Source organism: Oncorhynchus mykiss, chromosome 4 (assembly GCF_013265735.2).
Source record: "Oncorhynchus mykiss isolate Arlee chromosome 4, USDA_OmykA_1.1, whole genome shotgun sequence".
NCBI classification, from domain to species: Eukaryota; Metazoa; Chordata; class Actinopteri; order Salmoniformes; family Salmonidae; genus Oncorhynchus; species Oncorhynchus mykiss.
In genome coordinates, this window is record NC_048568.1 from 17,859,639 (window position 1) to 17,878,564 (window position 18,926).

An 18,926-nucleotide genomic window follows, 5' to 3' on the forward strand; every position below is an offset into this window, starting at 1 on the left:
AATGGACATTAGACCGGTAGAAATCTGTCTTTTGGTCTGATGAGTCCAAATTTGAGAATTTTGGTTCCAACCTCTGTGTCTTTGTGAGACGCAGAGTACTGTAGGTGAATGGATGATCTCCGCTTGTGTGGTTCCCTACCGTGAAGCATGGAGGAAGTGGTGTGATGGTGTGGGAGTGCTTTGCTGGTGACACTGTCAGTGATATATTTATAATTCAAGGCACTTAACCAGCATGGCTACCATAGCATTCTGCAGTGGTACGCCATCCCATCTGCTTTGCGCTTGGTGGGACTATCATTTGCTTTTCACCAGGACAATGACCCAACACACCTTCAGGCTGTGTAAGGGCTATTTGACCAAGGAGAATGATGGAGTGCTGCATCAGACAACCTGGTCTCCACATTCACCCGACCTCAACCCAATTGAGATGGTTTGGGATGAGTTGGACTGCAGAGTGAAGGAAAAGCAGACAAGTGCTCAGCATAATGGGAACTCCTTCAAGACTGTTGGAAAAGCATTCCAGGTGAAGCTGGTTGAGAGAATGCCAAGAGTGTGCAAAGCTGTCATCAAGGCAAAGAATGGCTGTCATCAAGGCAAATATATTTGGATTTGTTTAACACTTATTTGGTTACTACATGATTCCATGTGTTAATTCATAGTTTATTTCTTCACTATTATTCTACAATGTAGAAAATAGTAAAAAATAAAGAAAAACCCTAGAATGAGTAGGTGTGTTAAGGGATTTTTTTTATCAATAATAACTAATTATGTATACATTTCAATCAGGACTGACTAATCAGAATACTATTATGTTACAGTATAGATGTATGAATTTTATTTTAATATAATGTGTGTAATTATAATCAAGAATTAGAACAATGACTGTCTGTTCCTTGGTAGAAACGAATGAACGTATCGTCAGACTGGCTAGAATGCTTATCTACACAGGAAGACCTTGGCTTGGTCATAAATTATCTAAATTGGTGGGAGACGATGTAGGGAGGCTTGAGAACTATACTGCCATTGTACCGGAGTGGAGGAGAGACGGGACAGTTCGAAACCTAATGACGTCATTTTCAGTTTATAACCTGTGGTATCATGTATCATGTTCAGTACTCTCGAGAATAAACGCTAGTGCTCGATTTTGAGACTGGTCTCCGCCCATTTTATGCAAATTAGTTTCTTACAAATCCTTAGAAATGGGCTGAGTGTATTAATTTAATTGGGTATTAAACATATAGGAATTTAATTCCTCTAACAGTGTCCAAACGTTTGACTGGTACTGTAGGGATTAGGAAGGAACATATATGGTAAATGGGATCAGCAACATCGATAAGTAACATTTCAAACAGATTATTGCCACTCTACGGCCATAACATGGAAGAGCATTCCCATAGAGAGCAAGTGTAGGTCACTCACAGGGTTGTCGTCACACTGGAAGATGATACGTGTGGAGTGGTGGCCTTTGTCACAGCGGTCCCCGTTGAGGTAGACGATGCTGATGGAGCCGTCAGAGGCCACCTGGGGGCTGGACTGGATGTAGCCCAGGTTTACACCTTTACCCTCCAAGGTACCACATGCACCCAGGAGAACATCTGCAGACGGAGGAGGACAGTTAGCAAAGGACGGCATTAACACGGACAGTACCTCACACATGGAGAGACAAACTAATCGACTCCTTCGTGGTACAAATGTATAAAAAGACAAGACACTCATCTGTTAGTATACAGTCTGACTGAAACACTTAAACACTCTTCTATACTGTACACATGCATGTAGTCAAACGCAAAAGCTGAACATCAATGAATACTGATTGACGGATGGAACAGCACCCTTTTTATCCTCGTAAAGGCCAAGCGATGACTCATTGCCTGGCCTTCACATAGGCTAATTGCATTCGACTCACCGGGGCATCCCTGGACTGGAGGCAGAGGTTTACACACATTGATGAAGAAGCGGCGTTTCTTGGCCTGCTCAGACGTGTCGATGGCCACCCAGGGACTGTCGTCACTGTCCCTGCTCAGGTGACTCAGGTCATACACGTTACCGTGGGAATCTGAAAGAGTAGAACAATCACTCTGTGAATCCAGGATGAGAAGCTGAACAATATCTTTCAATGAATATGAAGACCCATTTGTATGACCAGAGTTTTCTAAAGTGAATAAAATGATATGCCACGTTAGAGCCATACTGAAGACATCGATACCGTTTTGAAGAGATTAATACAGGGGTTCTCAAAATTCAAGTGATCCCAACCACGTGAAAGAAACATGTCACTAACAGCCAGTGTTCACTTTTTTATTTGGGTAGTCAATTGCTAAAAATTATAACAGTATTTCTGATTGTCTTCTCACCTCACTATCACATACAGTACATTTAATGTGGGGCTATGACAGTCAATTGCAAATTAGTCTAACATGTCTCTAATGCCGCGTTCAAAACAACTGGGAACTAGGAAATCTCAGACTTCAGAGCATTCAAGACAACTCGTAAAAAACAAGCTCCCGCTGGGAAATATCGTTTTGAACGGTCATCGAACTCGGAATTCCAACTCGGGAGCTCGTGTCTTTTTCTAAAGTTCTGACCTGAAGATCACTGATGTCACGATTTGACCTAGATGTCTTGAAAGCACCACTATCTTACCACCACTAATGAGATGGGTGTGCTTGATGCATGTCGCGTCAGAGCTTCTCAAAGTCAGGGGGCGTGGTCAACAGTGCGCACCGCATCTCTGCTGTCACATCCAAACTGGTTTGATACTTGGTTTTAATGCAGACCTTAGATCTGAATCCAGCTTCACACAGATATGAGCTGGTGAAGGGTACCATGGGTTTTAACGCTCTGTGGGAGGAGGCAGGGTATTATTCCCTTTGAGTCAGGAACCAAAAGTTCTCTGTAGTGACCCGTGAAACCATTGTCTGCAGCATTCGGTCACATGACAGCTTGAGAGGCCCCACTTGACTTTGCGCTTGAATCGGAATGATTAATCGGTCAAGTGCCACCTTTTCCCACCATCTAAGGTCTCTCTATGGTGGAATTTTATATTTTAAAAACAAATCTTAGATTTTGAAGGTTACAATGATTTTGAGATACATTTTTTTATACAAAATATGTTTTTTGGACCCCACATGGGTTTGCGACCCCTAGTTTGGGAACTGCTGCCGTAACAGTTTTGTTCCTACCAGTGACACGACAGTCCACAGGGGCAGGGATGCATGCCAGGGCTGTGGAAAACTCAAATAAGACATCGTGTGTGACGAGTGTGGACGAGCTGAGCTCCTCTCGGACCAGTTTCAGAGTGCCGAGGTGGGCGTCCTGGTCACAAACAAAACTAATGGTGAAGGTGTCCCTGGTGCCTGGGGGGGGGAGAGGGAGGAAACAAGTTAGTGCTCAGACTAAAACATTCATAACCTGACTTTAGTGTCACAACATGCATTTCGTTCAGACTTCCATATTCCAACAATGCTAATGGAGCCCCAGGGTTAGCCCTTAGTGAGTGATGATGGTTGGATCCATTGAATGTACCTGTAGGCTTGTTCATGTCTCCTTTGTATGTGAGTGTGAGCAGGCCATCAGTAGAGTACTGTAGAGCTCTCTCCACTCCCACAGGACCAACAACCAGGCCATTGTCCAGCTCACACCCAGCTACAGGCTTCCCCTGGTCCTTCCCACACTCTGCCACCTCGCCACAGATATTCACCTGGGGGGAAAGCACGGGGAAATGGATTGGAAAATGCACATTATTCACAATTTCTGCTATTACCTGAGGCCACAACACTGAGAGTGCTTGACTGTGACTTACCACAAAGGTTTTCCCATTGCCTTCAGCCTTGTAGCCAGTCTTGGAGGCCAGAGGAAGCAGATTGAACTCAAAGCCAGTATTGGGATCCCTCACAGAGCAGGTCTGCCATACAATAGAACGATCAAGAAAAATTATTGATGAGACCTCGGCCAATCTAACAGGTCCTTACAGACATCATGCGGCCATTTCAGGGGAAATGGAAAGAGAGCCTGTGACGCAACTTCCGCTTTTGGCCTTAACAAAGCGAAACTCCATCTTAACTCCTCCACATTTACTGGATTGGTTGAACAGTGAAGAGAACCTCCTCTGACAGTTACTAGAAATAAACCCCACTCAGGCATTTCTTTTACACCTGCTATGTTAGGTTAGACATCATGAAAAACACTATAATGCATCCAGTTGATGTGGAATGAAACAGCTCACCATGTTCTGGCCATCAGCAGTACTGATGGCACAAGCTGCCCCGGTCTCCCACATGAAGTTGGCAGTACAGTTCCCATAATTGAGGAAACGAGGGCCGGACGACTGCAAATACAGAAAAAGACAGGCACATCGCAGTGTTACAATCCTAGGCAGACATAATGACATAAAAGATTCAACTAAATCTAATTTCTTTTTGACACAGGGCCCTAAAAAAAATATGCCATTCCACTTACCACAAATCCTCTGGAGCAGACCAGGTGGATACGTGTGGTGTAGGTGAGTTTCAGGCCGTCTGAGATGCACTCGGAGCCGTCTGAGTACTCCAGCAGCAGGCGATCCTTCTCCTCGATCGCTGGACCTCTCTTAGCCAGGCCCATATTACTGACAGACACTGTTTCAGACAGAATGCCCTGATGACAACAACACAGAGAAAGTCCAGTCAGATCGAGCTACAGTCCAGTACTAAGACAGACCCACAGTGGATGGCTACCAGAACCAGAAGAGGGATACTACTAACCTTACCTTCAATTTATATCAACAACTAAAATCGTAATAATTTTTTAGGAATAGTCTCTGAACTTTTTAAATACTGTTTATTAATGAGCTATTGTCAGAAATTGTGAAACTGACGTTCCATGACCCAAACAGTGTTTAGCACACATCCTAGTGTGTGAAACTCATCCTACAGGATATCCCACAGCTCTGACACTAACCTGCTGAGGCTGGTATTTCATCTGGCAGACAGAGGCTTGGCGGTCACAGCCCTGCACGGCGTTCAGAGGACGACACACGTTGATGTAGTACTTCCTCAGGTTGTTAGGGTCAGACAGGTCCATGGCCTGCCAGTTCCTCCCTCCACTAGACCGGGAGAGACTGGGAAAGAGGACAGAGAGGAGGGTTACACACATTATTCCTCAAATATTGCTTTATGTCTGCCTTCTTCGGACTTAACTAGGACTGGGAGTTTTTCATGACCTGACCAGTACAAATTCTAAGCCGTAGTCATTGACCACGTTTACATGCACACAGTATTCCGAATAGTAACTCATATCCCGCTTAAGGTCTTATTCGGGATAAGCGGTTTACATGCACCTTTCATATCCCACTCACGAGTATTCCTGTATTCATGAATAAACAGAATGTTCCTCATTTAAGTTCATATGGATTAAATGGAACAGTAACTGAAATATTTCAGGGAACAGGAGTGGAGAAAATGTGAATGCACATATAACGTGTTATCTTTGACACTTAAGCAAGCAGACAGTATTTCAAAACACATAAAATATGCAGCCAAGATAAGACTTCAGGTTATCAGTAAAGTGATTCGTTTTCTCAGCTTTTCATTTCCATAAAACCGGTCAAACTGTTGACATTTGGACATTTTGCACAGGAACAATCTGTTTTGGAGTCGTTGCATTCCCTAAATGAAACAGACCAGTGTCAACTAGATCACGAATATATTCATTTTTTCAATGTAAGACGTTATTCTGGTGAACACATCTTTATTTAGTCTTCTGGGGGAACAAGTTATGACAGAAGAGAAGCTGCATATATCTAACTATACTGCCCTACCAAGCAAAAAGGCAGTAACTGCTCATAGCGGGGAACTGAGAAAAACAGCTTTTATTTACCTTGGTTTCACATTCACTTTAGGCAGTTACTGTTAACATAACCCCCATTTTCTCCAAAACACAATACGAGGCAGGATACTTGTCCACGTGATTAAGCATGTATTTAATGTAGCAAAAATTACTAACTAATTTTCGACCAAATGAGCAGTTACTGCCTTTTTGCTTGGTAGGGCAGTATAGTTGACAAACAAATGGCCTACCAAAAGTAGGAAAACATAATATGGCCTGCCAAATGTCGGAAATTATAAGCAGAAACGTTCCTAAATCCAGGGGGAAAGTAGCCAGTACGGAGTATGAGAAAAGTATATTATTATGGTGGATATGCAGTAACTGAGCAAGTAGCCTACTTTAAGTTATTTGTTTGACAATCAGATTAAAACATCACACAACACCCACACTATGCAAAACAGAGCCTGTTCAGACGGCGAAAAACAAGATGTTTACATGCCACAGTATCCCGTTTAAGATAGCATATCCCAGGCATCTTATCCAGGTTTCTCATAACCAGGATACAAGCTTTTTCAGGTTACTGTAAATGGGATATGATGATTATATGCATCAACTCAAAAACAGAATACTTGAGTAACCCGAATAATAACGGGATATTAGTGTGCATGTAAACGTGGTTACTGTCTATACCTGGAGTTTTTCCAGATCAAGCTTTATGGTTCGGGAAGATTCCCGGCTCTAGTCATAACATATCCTTGTGCAGGGGTCTCACCTGGACAGGTCATACTGGTCCAGTGTGTTGGGGTCTGTCACCACACACTCATGTGGCCTCTCTGGGCAGGCGTAGGATGTATACCACCTGAAGTTATAGGTGTACTTGTCCTCAACCTGTGAGGATCAATATGGTTATGAAAGTGGTATATTCATGGTAAATGATTTTACAGTTTAATCACCGCATAAGTGAACCATACGAGGAGCTACTTATTAGAGATTGGATGAGCTCTGTCAGCAGCACATGACAGGACCCAATCAGTACCTGGAACTCAGGCTTGCCGGCGCCGGCCTCTCGGTCACAGAGGAATGAGATCATGGTGGAGCGCAGTGTGTGCTGCACGTTGTTGTACCGAGAGCCGTTGCTGTAGGACAGCTTGATCATCCCGTCATAGTAGGACAGCTGAGAGTTAAACTCCCCCAGGCTCCATGAGTTAGAGCCACTGTAGCAGACAGACACACCAAACAGAAGAACATAAGCTAAAACATTCAGTCCACCTCAAACATTCGTCAGAACTCTAAAGCACATTTACAAAGCCCAGATACAAGCTTTTCCTACTACTGTTAGTGGGCATGTCCACCTCCTCTATATTCATAAGGATTTATTTAGTATGATAAAACATGCCTCTGGTCCACCTGACAGACCCCGGCTTTCAGAGGGCATTTGGCTGCAGTGACAGAGCCACAGACATTAAGGAAGTAGTCATAATCTCCGTTGGACAGATTGTAAAAGCCTCCTCCAGGTTTAGACAAGGGGGACAGGTCAAATGAGAATCCTGTAGAGAAAAGACAAAAGAGAGTGAGTAGTATTATTGCATTAAACAGCCAATAGTGTATCATATCACCATCGCTGGTAGGCATCTGGGTCCAGTGGGTCCGTGTGACCTACCAGCTTGGGGGTCTTCCACCTTGCAGTTGTCCCCGACTGTCCTGGACATAACACAGGCTGCAGCCGTGTACCACTCAAACTCATACACACAGCCATCACTGGACATGTGCCGCATGATGGGAGCACTCTCTAGATCACCTGGATAGGAGGACAGGAGGGTTGGGGGGGGGCACACAAAGAAAGTTAGGAGGAGTTGAACAAGTAGACTGAACGCTAGCTAGCTCCACTTTCAGGCACTTCCTTGTTCACCTTCAACTCTGCAGCTAACTTACAAGTCTATCTAACACTCACCTGGCTTGCATTTCAGAATCATGATGCTCTTCACTTTCATGTCCTTCCTACATTCATCTCCCTCTGTGTAGACCAGGCGTATGTCGTTGCTGTCATTTCTTTTTGTCGGGGAGGTGAGGAATTTTCCCAAGCTGACAACTTTTTCTTTTCCTAAAAGAGAGGTTTGAATACATGTTAAGGACAACAAATATCTTTGTTTCTCAGATTTGATAGAACGCTGTGTATAGATTAGCGTCTCAGAGTAGGAGAACTGATCGGGTCCCCCTGTTCTTTCATCATTTAAATGGCTAAACTGATCCTAGATCAGCACTCCAACTCTGAGATGCTTTATGAAAACAGACCCAGATCTTCTCCAGACTTACCCACGGCGCAGATGGCAGCGTCCTCAGGGCATGTAGTGGTGGCCCCCTGCTGGAGGACTTTGTGACACACGTTGACGTAGAAGCGCATTTTGTCTGACTTGGAGGCGTTGGCGTCCACAGCCTCCCAGTTCTGGGCCGACTCAGACTCTGAAAGACAGATAACACCACGAACAGGATGTTACGTGGGTGGTTTAACCTCCATATTTAAATGTGTTAGGGCTCGGATCACTTTCACTTCAAATGTAAAATTGGAAGTCAGGTCCTGGGCATTTACATTCATAAATAATGATGTTCAACTCAACGTTTTAGTACCATGTCTGCTACAGCCCATGCAACATCGCTCTGTGAATAGAGATTAACCAGGACTCCATCTTACCAGGGTAGCGTGTTAAGGGGGACAGGTCATAGTGTTTATACTGGCTGACCCTGCAGAGTAGATCCTCCTCCTCCTTGACACAGGCGGAAGCCGTCTGCCAGTCAAAGTAATAGGTGCAGTCTGTTTCACCAGCAAACACAGGCGAGCCTCTGCCGTCGTTTCCTGTGAATCACACAAATGAGGAAATGAGGAAGAGGAATAATGAGAATGTGATGGGTAAGACTTAGGCGAGTGACCTCTACGGAAGAAAGTATTGTTCATTTAAAAAAGGGCCTTTTCTCCTTCGGCATGCTATGGGTTATGCTCACCCGCTGTTTTGTTGCACTCAAAGTTGATGATGGTCATGCGCTGAAAGCCAGAGCTGCACCTGCTCCCATCTGGATAGATCAGTGTCAGGTCGCCATCGGAGTACCTGGGATAGAGCGAAACAAAACGTTGAGTAATGTTCCAAATTACAAAGAGAAGGAGAGACAAGCTGAGATGGCGAGAGATGAAGAGGAAATATGTATTCCTATTAAAACAACCTTAGTGTTTGATTGTGGTATCTCCCAGCTATCTTTTTGCTTTGATCTCCCGTTGCTTTGATTTGGCAAGCGGACACATAGTGCGGGTCGCCACCGCACTCTCCTGCCTTGATTTCCCCGCACACATTCAGGTAGTAGAAATAGTTGTCCTTCCCATCGCTGCTCTTGGCCTCAGCCATATAGGGGGCGTCTGTAGCTACACACACAGAACGTGACACACTGATATTAGTTGTGTGTATCTCAACACGTTATCATTCACTGTTAGAGGAACTGGCTTCAACTGTGAATTGAATTAGCCAGAGTCAGTGAGAATTAGAAAGGTCACATGATTATGCATAGCATTGCATTGCGTTGTCAAATGTTTCGCAAAGCCTGTGTGTGGGGCTGGGCGGACTCACAGCCAAGGGTGAGGTGGGTGAGGTCTATGTTGATGTCGTGCTGCTTGCTGGTCAGGGTGCAGTTGTGACTCTCTAGGTAGTCTCTGTGGCAAGCATACTCCGTCACCCACTCTACCTCATACCTGCAGTTGGACTTGGCTGTCATCTTGGGGTCATTACCCTGTAATGACAAGGTCAAAGGTCTCACACACACAACAAAAATTAAGGAGATATTGTACTTAAATACATGTAGGTTGACATGTGGAGCATATTTATATTTGATGAATTACCACTATTCTATGTGTTAATTCTGTAGTATGATGAATAGTATGGTTTGATCAATGGATGATCCCACGGGTCAGACACCCAGGTCTCTCTTACCTCCTGCCTGCGTGAGGGGCAGATGAAGGTGATGGTGACAGCAGGGGTGTGGCCGCTGCAGAAGTCCGGCGTGCTGTCCGGGGCTTCCTCGTATCGCAGCCTCAATCTGGCACGGTGAGAAAAAGAGAGAAATCAGCCATTCAGAAAGGCAACGCAGCTCTGGGGCCGGTCGATAACCGGTCAGCATGAAGGTCGCACAGCAATTATCAAGCTTGAGGTACGCTAGAGACAGAGGATGCTAGCTAGCGGTAAGCATGGTCTTTGTGCGTGGACAGGTTAGCATTAGCATGGCTATACCTGTCACTGGATTCCAGCTCTAGCTGGGTGGTGGGTAGGCCCATGCTGAAGGAGCCCTTGCTGGTGGTCAGGCAGGCAGCAGAGCCCGCGGGGCAGAGGCTCCCTGGACGGTCTGGGGAGGAAGCAGAGCCATTTTTGCCACAATACGAAGCAATAAGAAAAACCACTGGCACTAACATCTTCAATGAATCATAAGATAATTACTACTATTAAAGAAACGTACTTAGGCTTCTGCATATGTTAATATAAAAGTGAACTTCATCATCGGAGTCATCCACCAGGTAACCATCTGTGAGTTTGATGAGTGGGTTCAGGTCATGCTTTTTCCCATCCGTGTCAAAGACATAGCAGGGGACCTAGACAGAGTTAAAAAGGTAGAATTACAACATGACAGGAAGAGTTTCAGTGTGTTTTGGCACATACTGTAACTGAAGTCCAATATAATAGTGGAATGAGTTGATATTTAAATGAAAACACATTTCTTTATTATTTTTTTCTCTCTCTACAGGTAGCCTAGTGGTTAGAGCATTGGGGCAGTAACCGAAAGGTTGCTGGATAAAATCCCCAAACTGACAAGGTAAAAATATGTCAAGGCAGTTAACCCACTGTCAACCGTGGCTGTCATTGTAAATAAGAATGTGTTCTTAACTGACTTGCCTAGTTAAATCAAGGTTTAATAATAAATAAAAAATACACAAGAGACAGCGAGGGACTTTTCCACAGTGGAGAATGTGCCTGTCACAGACTCACCTCCCCCCACACATGGAGACCACTGTGGACTCACACTGCCACGCGCGCGTGCCTGCATACAAACCACTAAGAGGTGACACACACACACATCCTGTTGTGTCCGCTGCACTTCACTATTCAGACATACCTCTTTATCGGGCTTGTATTTATTATTTTTGCAGGCTGCATATGTTCTCCATTCAAAGTAATGAACACACTGGGCCACAGTTACAAACTCTGGTGTTCCCTGGGAGGGGGGGGTAAGAGCAAAAACATAGTTTTTAGTTGACATATGACATGACAGTTAGTTTCATCTCCTCTCTGCTACAATACATGTGATGACATACAAGGAAGTTACTACTAGAGGAACTGGGCTACCATGATAACTGTTTTTGTTCTGCTGCAAAGCTACCATTCCAGCTATGATCACTGTCAATACTGCAATCACATGGTTACACACCACTGCTTATCAATAGGCAGGCCAGGTATTCATTCTAAAGATATTACATCACTGTATGCTATTTAATATCATGTTTCATTCACGCTTCTGTTTCTAGAGAGAACTTAAAAATGTTCAATAAAAGAGACCACCACAGTATGTGTAGTTTCATTTCACCACCAGACTGACAAAGAACAGACATGCTTTGCGGTAAAATCCTTCTCAACCTAAACCCACACCTGTGATCTGACAGGAAATTCATAAGCAGCCTTCAATACGTATCATTTCCACGACTACTCTTCATTTGTAATGACAGGTGTGACTGGGTGACTTTACCATTGTCTTCCCACACTGGAAACTGATGCTGCTCTGGACATTAGTCCCACTACTGCCTGGGCACTTCTCAGTGCTGTTGAAGTCTATCACGCTGCTCTCAGTCACCTTCTTCAAGGACAGAACACCTGGAAATAGAAGTGGATGAGTGAGAAACGAATGCCTCTTTAAACATGCAAACGCTAAAAGATGTAATATAATTGTTTAAGGATTTATTTCAGTAGGCTATACTGAACACTGCACTACCTACAAAACAAACAGTTCACCAAAACCCAGAACTTTCCCAGTGGTTTCTAGCGGATGATTAATACAGATTTCAACTGAATCTGAAGCCTCCACCAACTCCCACAGTCCCTACAGTGGTGGGGTCAAAGCATTACGGCACAGGGTCAGGGAGGTTAAGTAGTTGAGGACATTTTTTCTGCCGAGCTGTCTGGCTGTGTACAGCCCAGAGAGATAAACAGCATGGGAATATGACCCATTGGACAACACTGCCTATCTCTGTCTGGTCTGCCAACAGCCCGGCCCCTGGGCAGGCTCCATACATACAGTTAAACTCCAACTGGAGAGAGAACAGAGCAGAGAGAACAAACTTTATGACCAGTTCTAACCAGTTATTCCCCTCTAACCACATTGGCTGGACTTTCTGTTTCCCAGGGGCAGAATACAGCAAGGACTAACTGCTTTTCACAGCAGAAAACTCCTTCTCAGGGATAGGTGATGGGGTTTAGGGTGCAGCACCAACTGCAAAGCTGTAGGTAACCATCGCTAGTCTATTTAAACATGTTCTACCGCTTGTCCCAGATAGTACTGAATAAACAGACGCCGCTATTAGCTTTTATTTGATTGTACTCTAATTTGATAGCAGTGACTGTATCCACCTCTGTGTTATTGAACACGGTCACACTCACAGGTTCCATTGTAATCCCTTACTGCTCGCTGCACCATACTTTATCGCTCATATATCATCAGATATCTGACGTGTCATAAACGAAAGCTACTCAGCAGAGCCTGGAGCTGACAATTTGCTACTCAGCTGACCCAGTAACATAAATTACTAGAGGTGACCTAGATTATTTTTTTGTTCAATTTTATTTCTATTTTTTTTCTCAAACCATAACAACCATACATCAACAAAAGACAATGAACAGACGCACACAAATTTCAACTAAATTCAATGACATCACACCTGCTCAAACCCGCATGTTCCCTCCGCAAGCATACACATCACGTATCTCACAACCACACTCCATCTCATCCTTCCCCTGGAACTTTCCAGTAGTTGTAGCACTCTCTCTCCTTTAAATTGCATTGTTCTAGATTTTTTTTCAGTATTTAAATACAACTAAATTTGATTAATCCACTGTTGTAGTGATCATTTGATTTCCAGTTTTTTGAAGTAGAATTTTTTTCAAAATCCTTGACGAGAAAAGTATGGTCTACCCTATTGGGTATATCACTGCACCCTCATATGCCATGTCTTAAAATACGCAGTTAGAGGGATTAAAAGTCAACTTGCATTGTAAAACTTCTGACAGCCAACGTTGTAACTCCACCCAGAACTTTTGGACTTTATAGCACTCCCAGAAGGCATGAATTATTGAGTCATTGTTAGTTTTACACTTAAGACATGACTCTGCCGTTGTGCTGTAGAATTTGTATAAAACATTCTATACATTAGTTTATACTGGATTAAGAGTACATTTTCGTTGACTGTAATTCCGTTAGTTATGTTCCAACACTCCCTCCATTTTGTGCCTATATCAGTTATTTTTAAGTCTTGATTCCAATAGTTTATATATATTTTTTTTATAAGAGATTGTCAGTTGGATAGGCTCTCTGAAAGGTTTTGTTTATCTTACGTATGATACGAGGAGCTTTATCGGAGCCAAATAGGATTCCCTCAACATTGCTCTGATGTCCAAAAGCTTTCAGGCCGAAATCATGATTTACAACATTTATAGGTGCACTATGCAGAAATTGCTCCACCATTTCCTGGTTGGAAAAATTATAACAGTTTGCCACAAAACCAGCATGTATAGTGTAGAGAATCATTGTACGCTCTAAACTGCTGTGAAATATAGCTTGTGTTCAAAACCGAAAGTAAAAGACACAAAAAACGAAACATAAGAACGGGAAGCATAGAAATAGTGCACATAGAACATATATACTGCTTTTTAGAGTTGCTACAATTACAGTGACAGATCAATAACTCACATTTCTGTGTGAATTTGGTCAAGCTGCCCAAAAAGTTGAATATTGAAGCTTTAAATTGTTTTTCCTATTACCATGTCATTAACGGTTTCTATGCCTTTAGTTTTCCATGTGGGCCAATTTATCGGTAAATTCATAAAAGCTATCCAAGGATTGTTCCATAGGGGTGTGTTTTTAGGGAGTGATATTGGTTCTTGTAAAATCCGTTTCATTATCTTCCATGTTGTTAACTGTGAAGTTGTTAATTATCTTAGCTTCATTCTTTGAAAATCTACACGCGAAAAGATTCTGGGGATGAGCATGCGCATCATCAATACATACCCATGGTTAATCTTTAGTGCATTTAACAATAAAATCACAAGTAAAAGCCTTGGGTGGCAGTTTGATACAATTCGAAATCTGCAAGGTTAAAACCACCCTCAGATTTAGCCACTTGCAAAACTTTCCTATTTATTGTATGAGTTTTATTTTCCCATTTGAAGTTTGTTATGGACGAGTATACTTTTTAAAAGAATGTCTTCATGGGGTAATAAATATAAAACTTTGTGAGCCATTCCATTCTAAAAGAGATTTGTTCTACTTGTAAGATTTATCTGGAGGTTATTCAATTTATTTAGATCTGCTTTTGTGTTGTTGAGTAATGGGATAAAGTCATTGTTATATATTTGGTTGTTTGTTGTCCCTTATTAAGCATCCTATGTATTTTATATTTTTTGTGATCCACTTAAAGTATTGCTGTAGGTCATGAGTAATTATTTTTCTTATAATATATATTTTTTAATCACGTACATTTTATATCCTGATATTTTAGACTATTTCGAAAATGATTTAACAAGGGGAGGCATTGACTTGACAATATTAGTCACGTATATCAGGAGATTGTCGGCAAATAAGTTTAGTTTATATTCATGCTTACCAATACTGATACCTGTTAAGCTTGGGTCCTGTCTAATTCTTTCTGCAAGCGGTTCAATTGCCAGTGCAAGAAGGGAGAGAGAGGACATCCCTGTCTCATACCACTTTCTTAAGCAACTTCATCAGATAATGTATTATTTGCATACATTTTGATTCAGGATATTTAACAAAGATTTTTATGACATGTATTATTTTAGCCGGAAAGTTTAATGCTTCCAAATAATGAATGAAAAAGGCCACTCCACTCCAACACATATTATGCAAGGTCAATTGCCTGCATGGAAGCAACCTGGTGGAATTCAGAGCAAAGCTGTGCGAGAGGATTTCTATGTTCCATGCTTATCAGTGCTTCTGTGTTCCATAGCATGAAGTCACAATCATGTGAACAGGCAGCTGCTTGGGTTCACCTTTAACCTCTGATTATTTCTACACAAAAGACAGGTTAGTCGCTACAGTAGTTATCAGCATTAGATCCCCTTCCTGTCCTACTCTCACACTGAGAGATTGTCGAGTTGAGACCATGGTGTCATACCAGCTGCAGGCATTTATCGCATGTAGACTTTAATCATGAGGTCACACAACCCAACTGTTTCTTCCTGTTTCTACCACTGATTTGTCACTGAGCGAAGGTCATGACCAAGTGCCCCGGGCCGGGACGTATAGTCATCATGTTTTGGAATAGTCTAGCCCAGTAGCCCTGTTCTCTGACATGGTCTTCTTACAAATGTACATTCATTCATACAGGTTCATTTGAGCTTTAAAGAAGTGTATGAGTCCATGTAAACCACCAAAGATTTATAGCTGAAAGAGCAAAACCACTTCTCTGAAATGCTTAGCAACATCAGCACTAAAGTGAAGCAAAGCTAAGTACCAATCTGTGTGATTCAATTAGTTTGATATCAGTGCTTCCTCTGTTCACAGCAAAAGCTGAGGATAAGGTGTTTTCAGTTTGAGGATTTTATGACATTCATTACAAATAGTACAGGAAAAGCCAAGCTTCTGTCATCATTGAGGAACAGTCTGATCAGATAAACTCCCATTAAAAGGTAGCCTGCCTTTTAAGTTGTTTCACTGACCAGACCTTACTCTTGACATATAATCATTAAAGCATACTTTGTCCTTTATCACAAATTGTGCCTTCATGGAACAGCACTAAACCGACACATCACTGAAACAAACAAACTGAATCAAAGGACATTATGACTTGACTGGCATCTGACTGGAAGCCTTTAAGGCCCATCCTGACAAGGTGCTCATGTTGCTACTGCTGTCCCTTACTGCGTCCTGACAGCAGCATCTCCTACAGTGATCTATTTTCCATCAGAAAAACGTTCTGCCTTGTCAGCGGGGCAGCTCGTCAGATGCCAACCTCACTTAATGAACCATCAGCACATCCTCCTGACAGAGCCAGAGCCCTGTACTAGACTTTGGGCCAGTCCTTTAAAGTGCAACCAATTTTTGCGGGAGCAACTACACTACCAGGCCGTATTTGACATGAAACAGGTAGCAGCCCAAGCTGGTCAACAGGCAGAGCTAATTGAGATAGAAATTGAAATGAACACAGCTTACTGCATTGCCAAAAAGGAGATGGCTTTTACGAAATTCAGGCCCATGTTACCCACCCAGAAAAATGATGGATTACAAATCAACCCGACATATGGAAAGTGTCCTGCAAAAACATGAATTGGTACCATCGCGGACACTATACGGGAAGAGGGTTAGTGCTATCTGGGGTCCTTGGGACATCCCTACTCTAAACCCTAACCCTAAAAGCAAGTTGATTAGTTATTCTGAGAGGAGATTAAACATTTATTTAATTATCCAAGTATAAGTTCTGTCAGCATGTTTCCTTGTTACAACATTAATATTATTACACTGTTTTGTATTGTTAGTTTTATGATTATTAGTTATATTAGCTGAATGCAGTAATGGATAACAGTTTACAGTTGCACTTTTAAATACAATAAAGGTTGTTTTAATCACCTATATAAATAAAGTTGCTTTTGAAATCTTGCTCAATCTATAGTAATGCATTCTATATCATCAAGGTAACAACTGATGACACTTAAGAATGATAGGACAGTCATTTGCAGTAAAAGAAAACATTATTATTATACCAGACCAGGAAAAACTCTGGAGCCTTCTAAGGAGCGACAAGGGCCTGTTGGTCCTGACCAAATCACCTTATCAGGGAAAACTCCTGTCCCTAAATATACTCACCCACTGACTGATTCTTTTGACTGGTGAGGTTGCGGGCACAGACAGCACTACCGGCTCCACATTCTGTGTTAGGTGAGGAATCACAGAGCTTCAGTGTGTATTTCACTTTGCTGTCCCGGTCTATAGCCTCCCATTTGTAACTTGAGCAAAAGTGGAGAAAAAAAATAAAAAAATAAATCAGATGTAGAATTCCTTTGTAAACATTCACACAATCTCAAAGCTTACACAAAGCACACATTTTACTGTTTAGTTGTCTATGTGTCCTCAAAATATGAAAAAAAAAAAAAAAAAAAAAAAACTCTTCTTGGGGTCCAAACACAACAAATAAAATACATAGCACTACATTTACATCACAATTTAGTCATTTAGCAGATGCTCCCATCCAGAGGGACCCACAGCTAGTGCATTCATTTCAAGATAGCCAGGCTAGACAACCACCTATCACTCACTACACAATACAAAATACATAAACGTGTCTCACGTGGTATGACCTTCCCTGATCAGCCAACTGACTAGAGACACCACCTTTCTATCCAAACTGCCTTGTCAAAACTGGACCAGGAACTACGCTTGTCTAATAAATCAGACTTTTAATACCAATTGGATCTTGGATACAGTCAAACAATACACTGCAAAATCGTGGGAATGTGCCTTACAAGATAGAATGTTGAATACAATTACATTTGAACTTACTCTACCGGTTGTCCTTCAGCTGCTCGACATTTGAGACAGAAATGTCAAGTTCAGTAGGCCTACTGACGCTCTAAAAGGTCGGGTAAACAATATTTTCATGTGGATATTATATCACCTGGCTCATGCACAAACCAATGTTAAACACCTGTTAGTATGCATGCATCGCGTGCATGTACATCTTGCGCGTCTACATTCGGTCATGAGCAAACATCTTGATTGCCACATAAATATACCCGCGTTTTGAAGTTGGTTTAATAACCATTTCCTGTGGATATGTGTCTAATTTCGACTAGCTGAAAGACCATCACCGTAGACAATAGACAAAGTTCAAATATAATTGTATTCAACATTCGTGTCAGACGTGCGTGGTGTTGCCTACACAATTGAAGACATCGCCACGTTTCGTGACTAGGGTTACAACAGATGATGAGCTGCTGACAATAGAATAGGACAGACACACACACACACACACACACACACACACACACACACACACACACACACACACACACACAGAGAGAGAAACATTGTAATGTATCACTCCAAATGCGCTGTATAAGCTGCGTTTGTTGCTAAATAGACTTTCCATATGCTAAGAAGCTTTATACGCCCTTGTTTATTCCCATGAGAGCGAGCAGTGCCTTACCTGCAGAGGTCTTGGTACCACTGGCTGACATCAGAGCCCGTTGTATCCGAGGGAAATGTCACCAGGACCGTTGTGATCGACACAAGTAACGCTACAACGATTTTCCAAGGCACAGCCTTGTTCCAATTGCACGGCGAGTCCATGCTTTGTATTCAGTATTAGAAACTAGACTCTAGAGCACAATGTCCGACATCATTCAGCAGAAGTCCTCGGGTCGTCGTACAAGGAACTAGGTGAATCACATGATAAACTCAACACGCGAAAGAAGACGTCACGTGGTATGACCTTCCATGAGTCATCGTGAAAACATATATTTGAATTTAGAGCACAACAAATGTCTGGAGGAACCAAAATACAGCCATATGAAATGGGGTTAAAATCACAAGTCATCTATGCTCTGTTTGTATTCTCAAAGTGCAACAAAATGAATACTAGACAGTCCATCATCAGCCTTTGATGTTGCGCTGTTACACTTTTTCCATTGTGTTATTTATTCCTACCGTAGAACTAGCCCAACTGGACACTAGATATCGCTATTACTCCTTATGGACTACCGTAGAACAAACATTTCTACAGAGCGAGATTTCTGAACTGCAATTCAGCCGCAGAGTTTCTAAATCTGTCTTTGGTGTAGCTGTAAATGATCCACTGTTTGTTGCGATGA

General features: G+C 42.4%; 1 protein-coding gene across 1 annotated transcript in view; it reads right to left on the reverse strand.

Annotated features, from left to right (window-relative positions):
• igf2r (insulin-like growth factor 2 receptor) overlaps positions 1-18,886 on the reverse strand; it is a 32,965-nt gene extending 14,079 nt beyond the window's left edge. Inside the window, exons 1-25 of the mRNA XM_021600432.2 lie at positions 18,263-18,886; positions 16,924-17,063; positions 11,578-11,702; positions 10,951-11,049; positions 10,297-10,429; positions 10,074-10,185; positions 9,777-9,882; positions 9,417-9,576; positions 9,019-9,214; positions 8,803-8,906; positions 8,495-8,656; positions 8,119-8,265; positions 7,757-7,906; positions 7,466-7,603; positions 7,202-7,352; positions 6,842-7,019; positions 6,578-6,693; positions 4,939-5,098; positions 4,459-4,635; positions 4,226-4,327; positions 3,803-3,904; positions 3,526-3,700; positions 3,183-3,356; positions 1,907-2,056; positions 1,420-1,595 (exon numbers count right to left, since the gene is read on the reverse strand). Coding sequence (XP_021456107.2) covers positions 1,420-1,595; positions 1,907-2,056; positions 3,183-3,356; positions 3,526-3,700; positions 3,803-3,904; positions 4,226-4,327; positions 4,459-4,635; positions 4,939-5,098; positions 6,578-6,693; positions 6,842-7,019; positions 7,202-7,352; positions 7,466-7,603; positions 7,757-7,906; positions 8,119-8,265; positions 8,495-8,656; positions 8,803-8,906; positions 9,019-9,214; positions 9,417-9,576; positions 9,777-9,882; positions 10,074-10,185; positions 10,297-10,429; positions 10,951-11,049; positions 11,578-11,702; positions 16,924-17,063; positions 18,263-18,405 — 3,576 coding nt within the window. The 5' untranslated portion in view covers positions 18,406-18,886. The remainder of the gene's footprint in view (positions 1-1,419; positions 1,596-1,906; positions 2,057-3,182; positions 3,357-3,525; positions 3,701-3,802; positions 3,905-4,225; positions 4,328-4,458; positions 4,636-4,938; positions 5,099-6,577; positions 6,694-6,841; positions 7,020-7,201; positions 7,353-7,465; positions 7,604-7,756; positions 7,907-8,118; positions 8,266-8,494; positions 8,657-8,802; positions 8,907-9,018; positions 9,215-9,416; positions 9,577-9,776; positions 9,883-10,073; positions 10,186-10,296; positions 10,430-10,950; positions 11,050-11,577; positions 11,703-16,923; positions 17,064-18,262) is intronic.
• Positions 18,887-18,926: the final 40 nt, after the last annotated feature.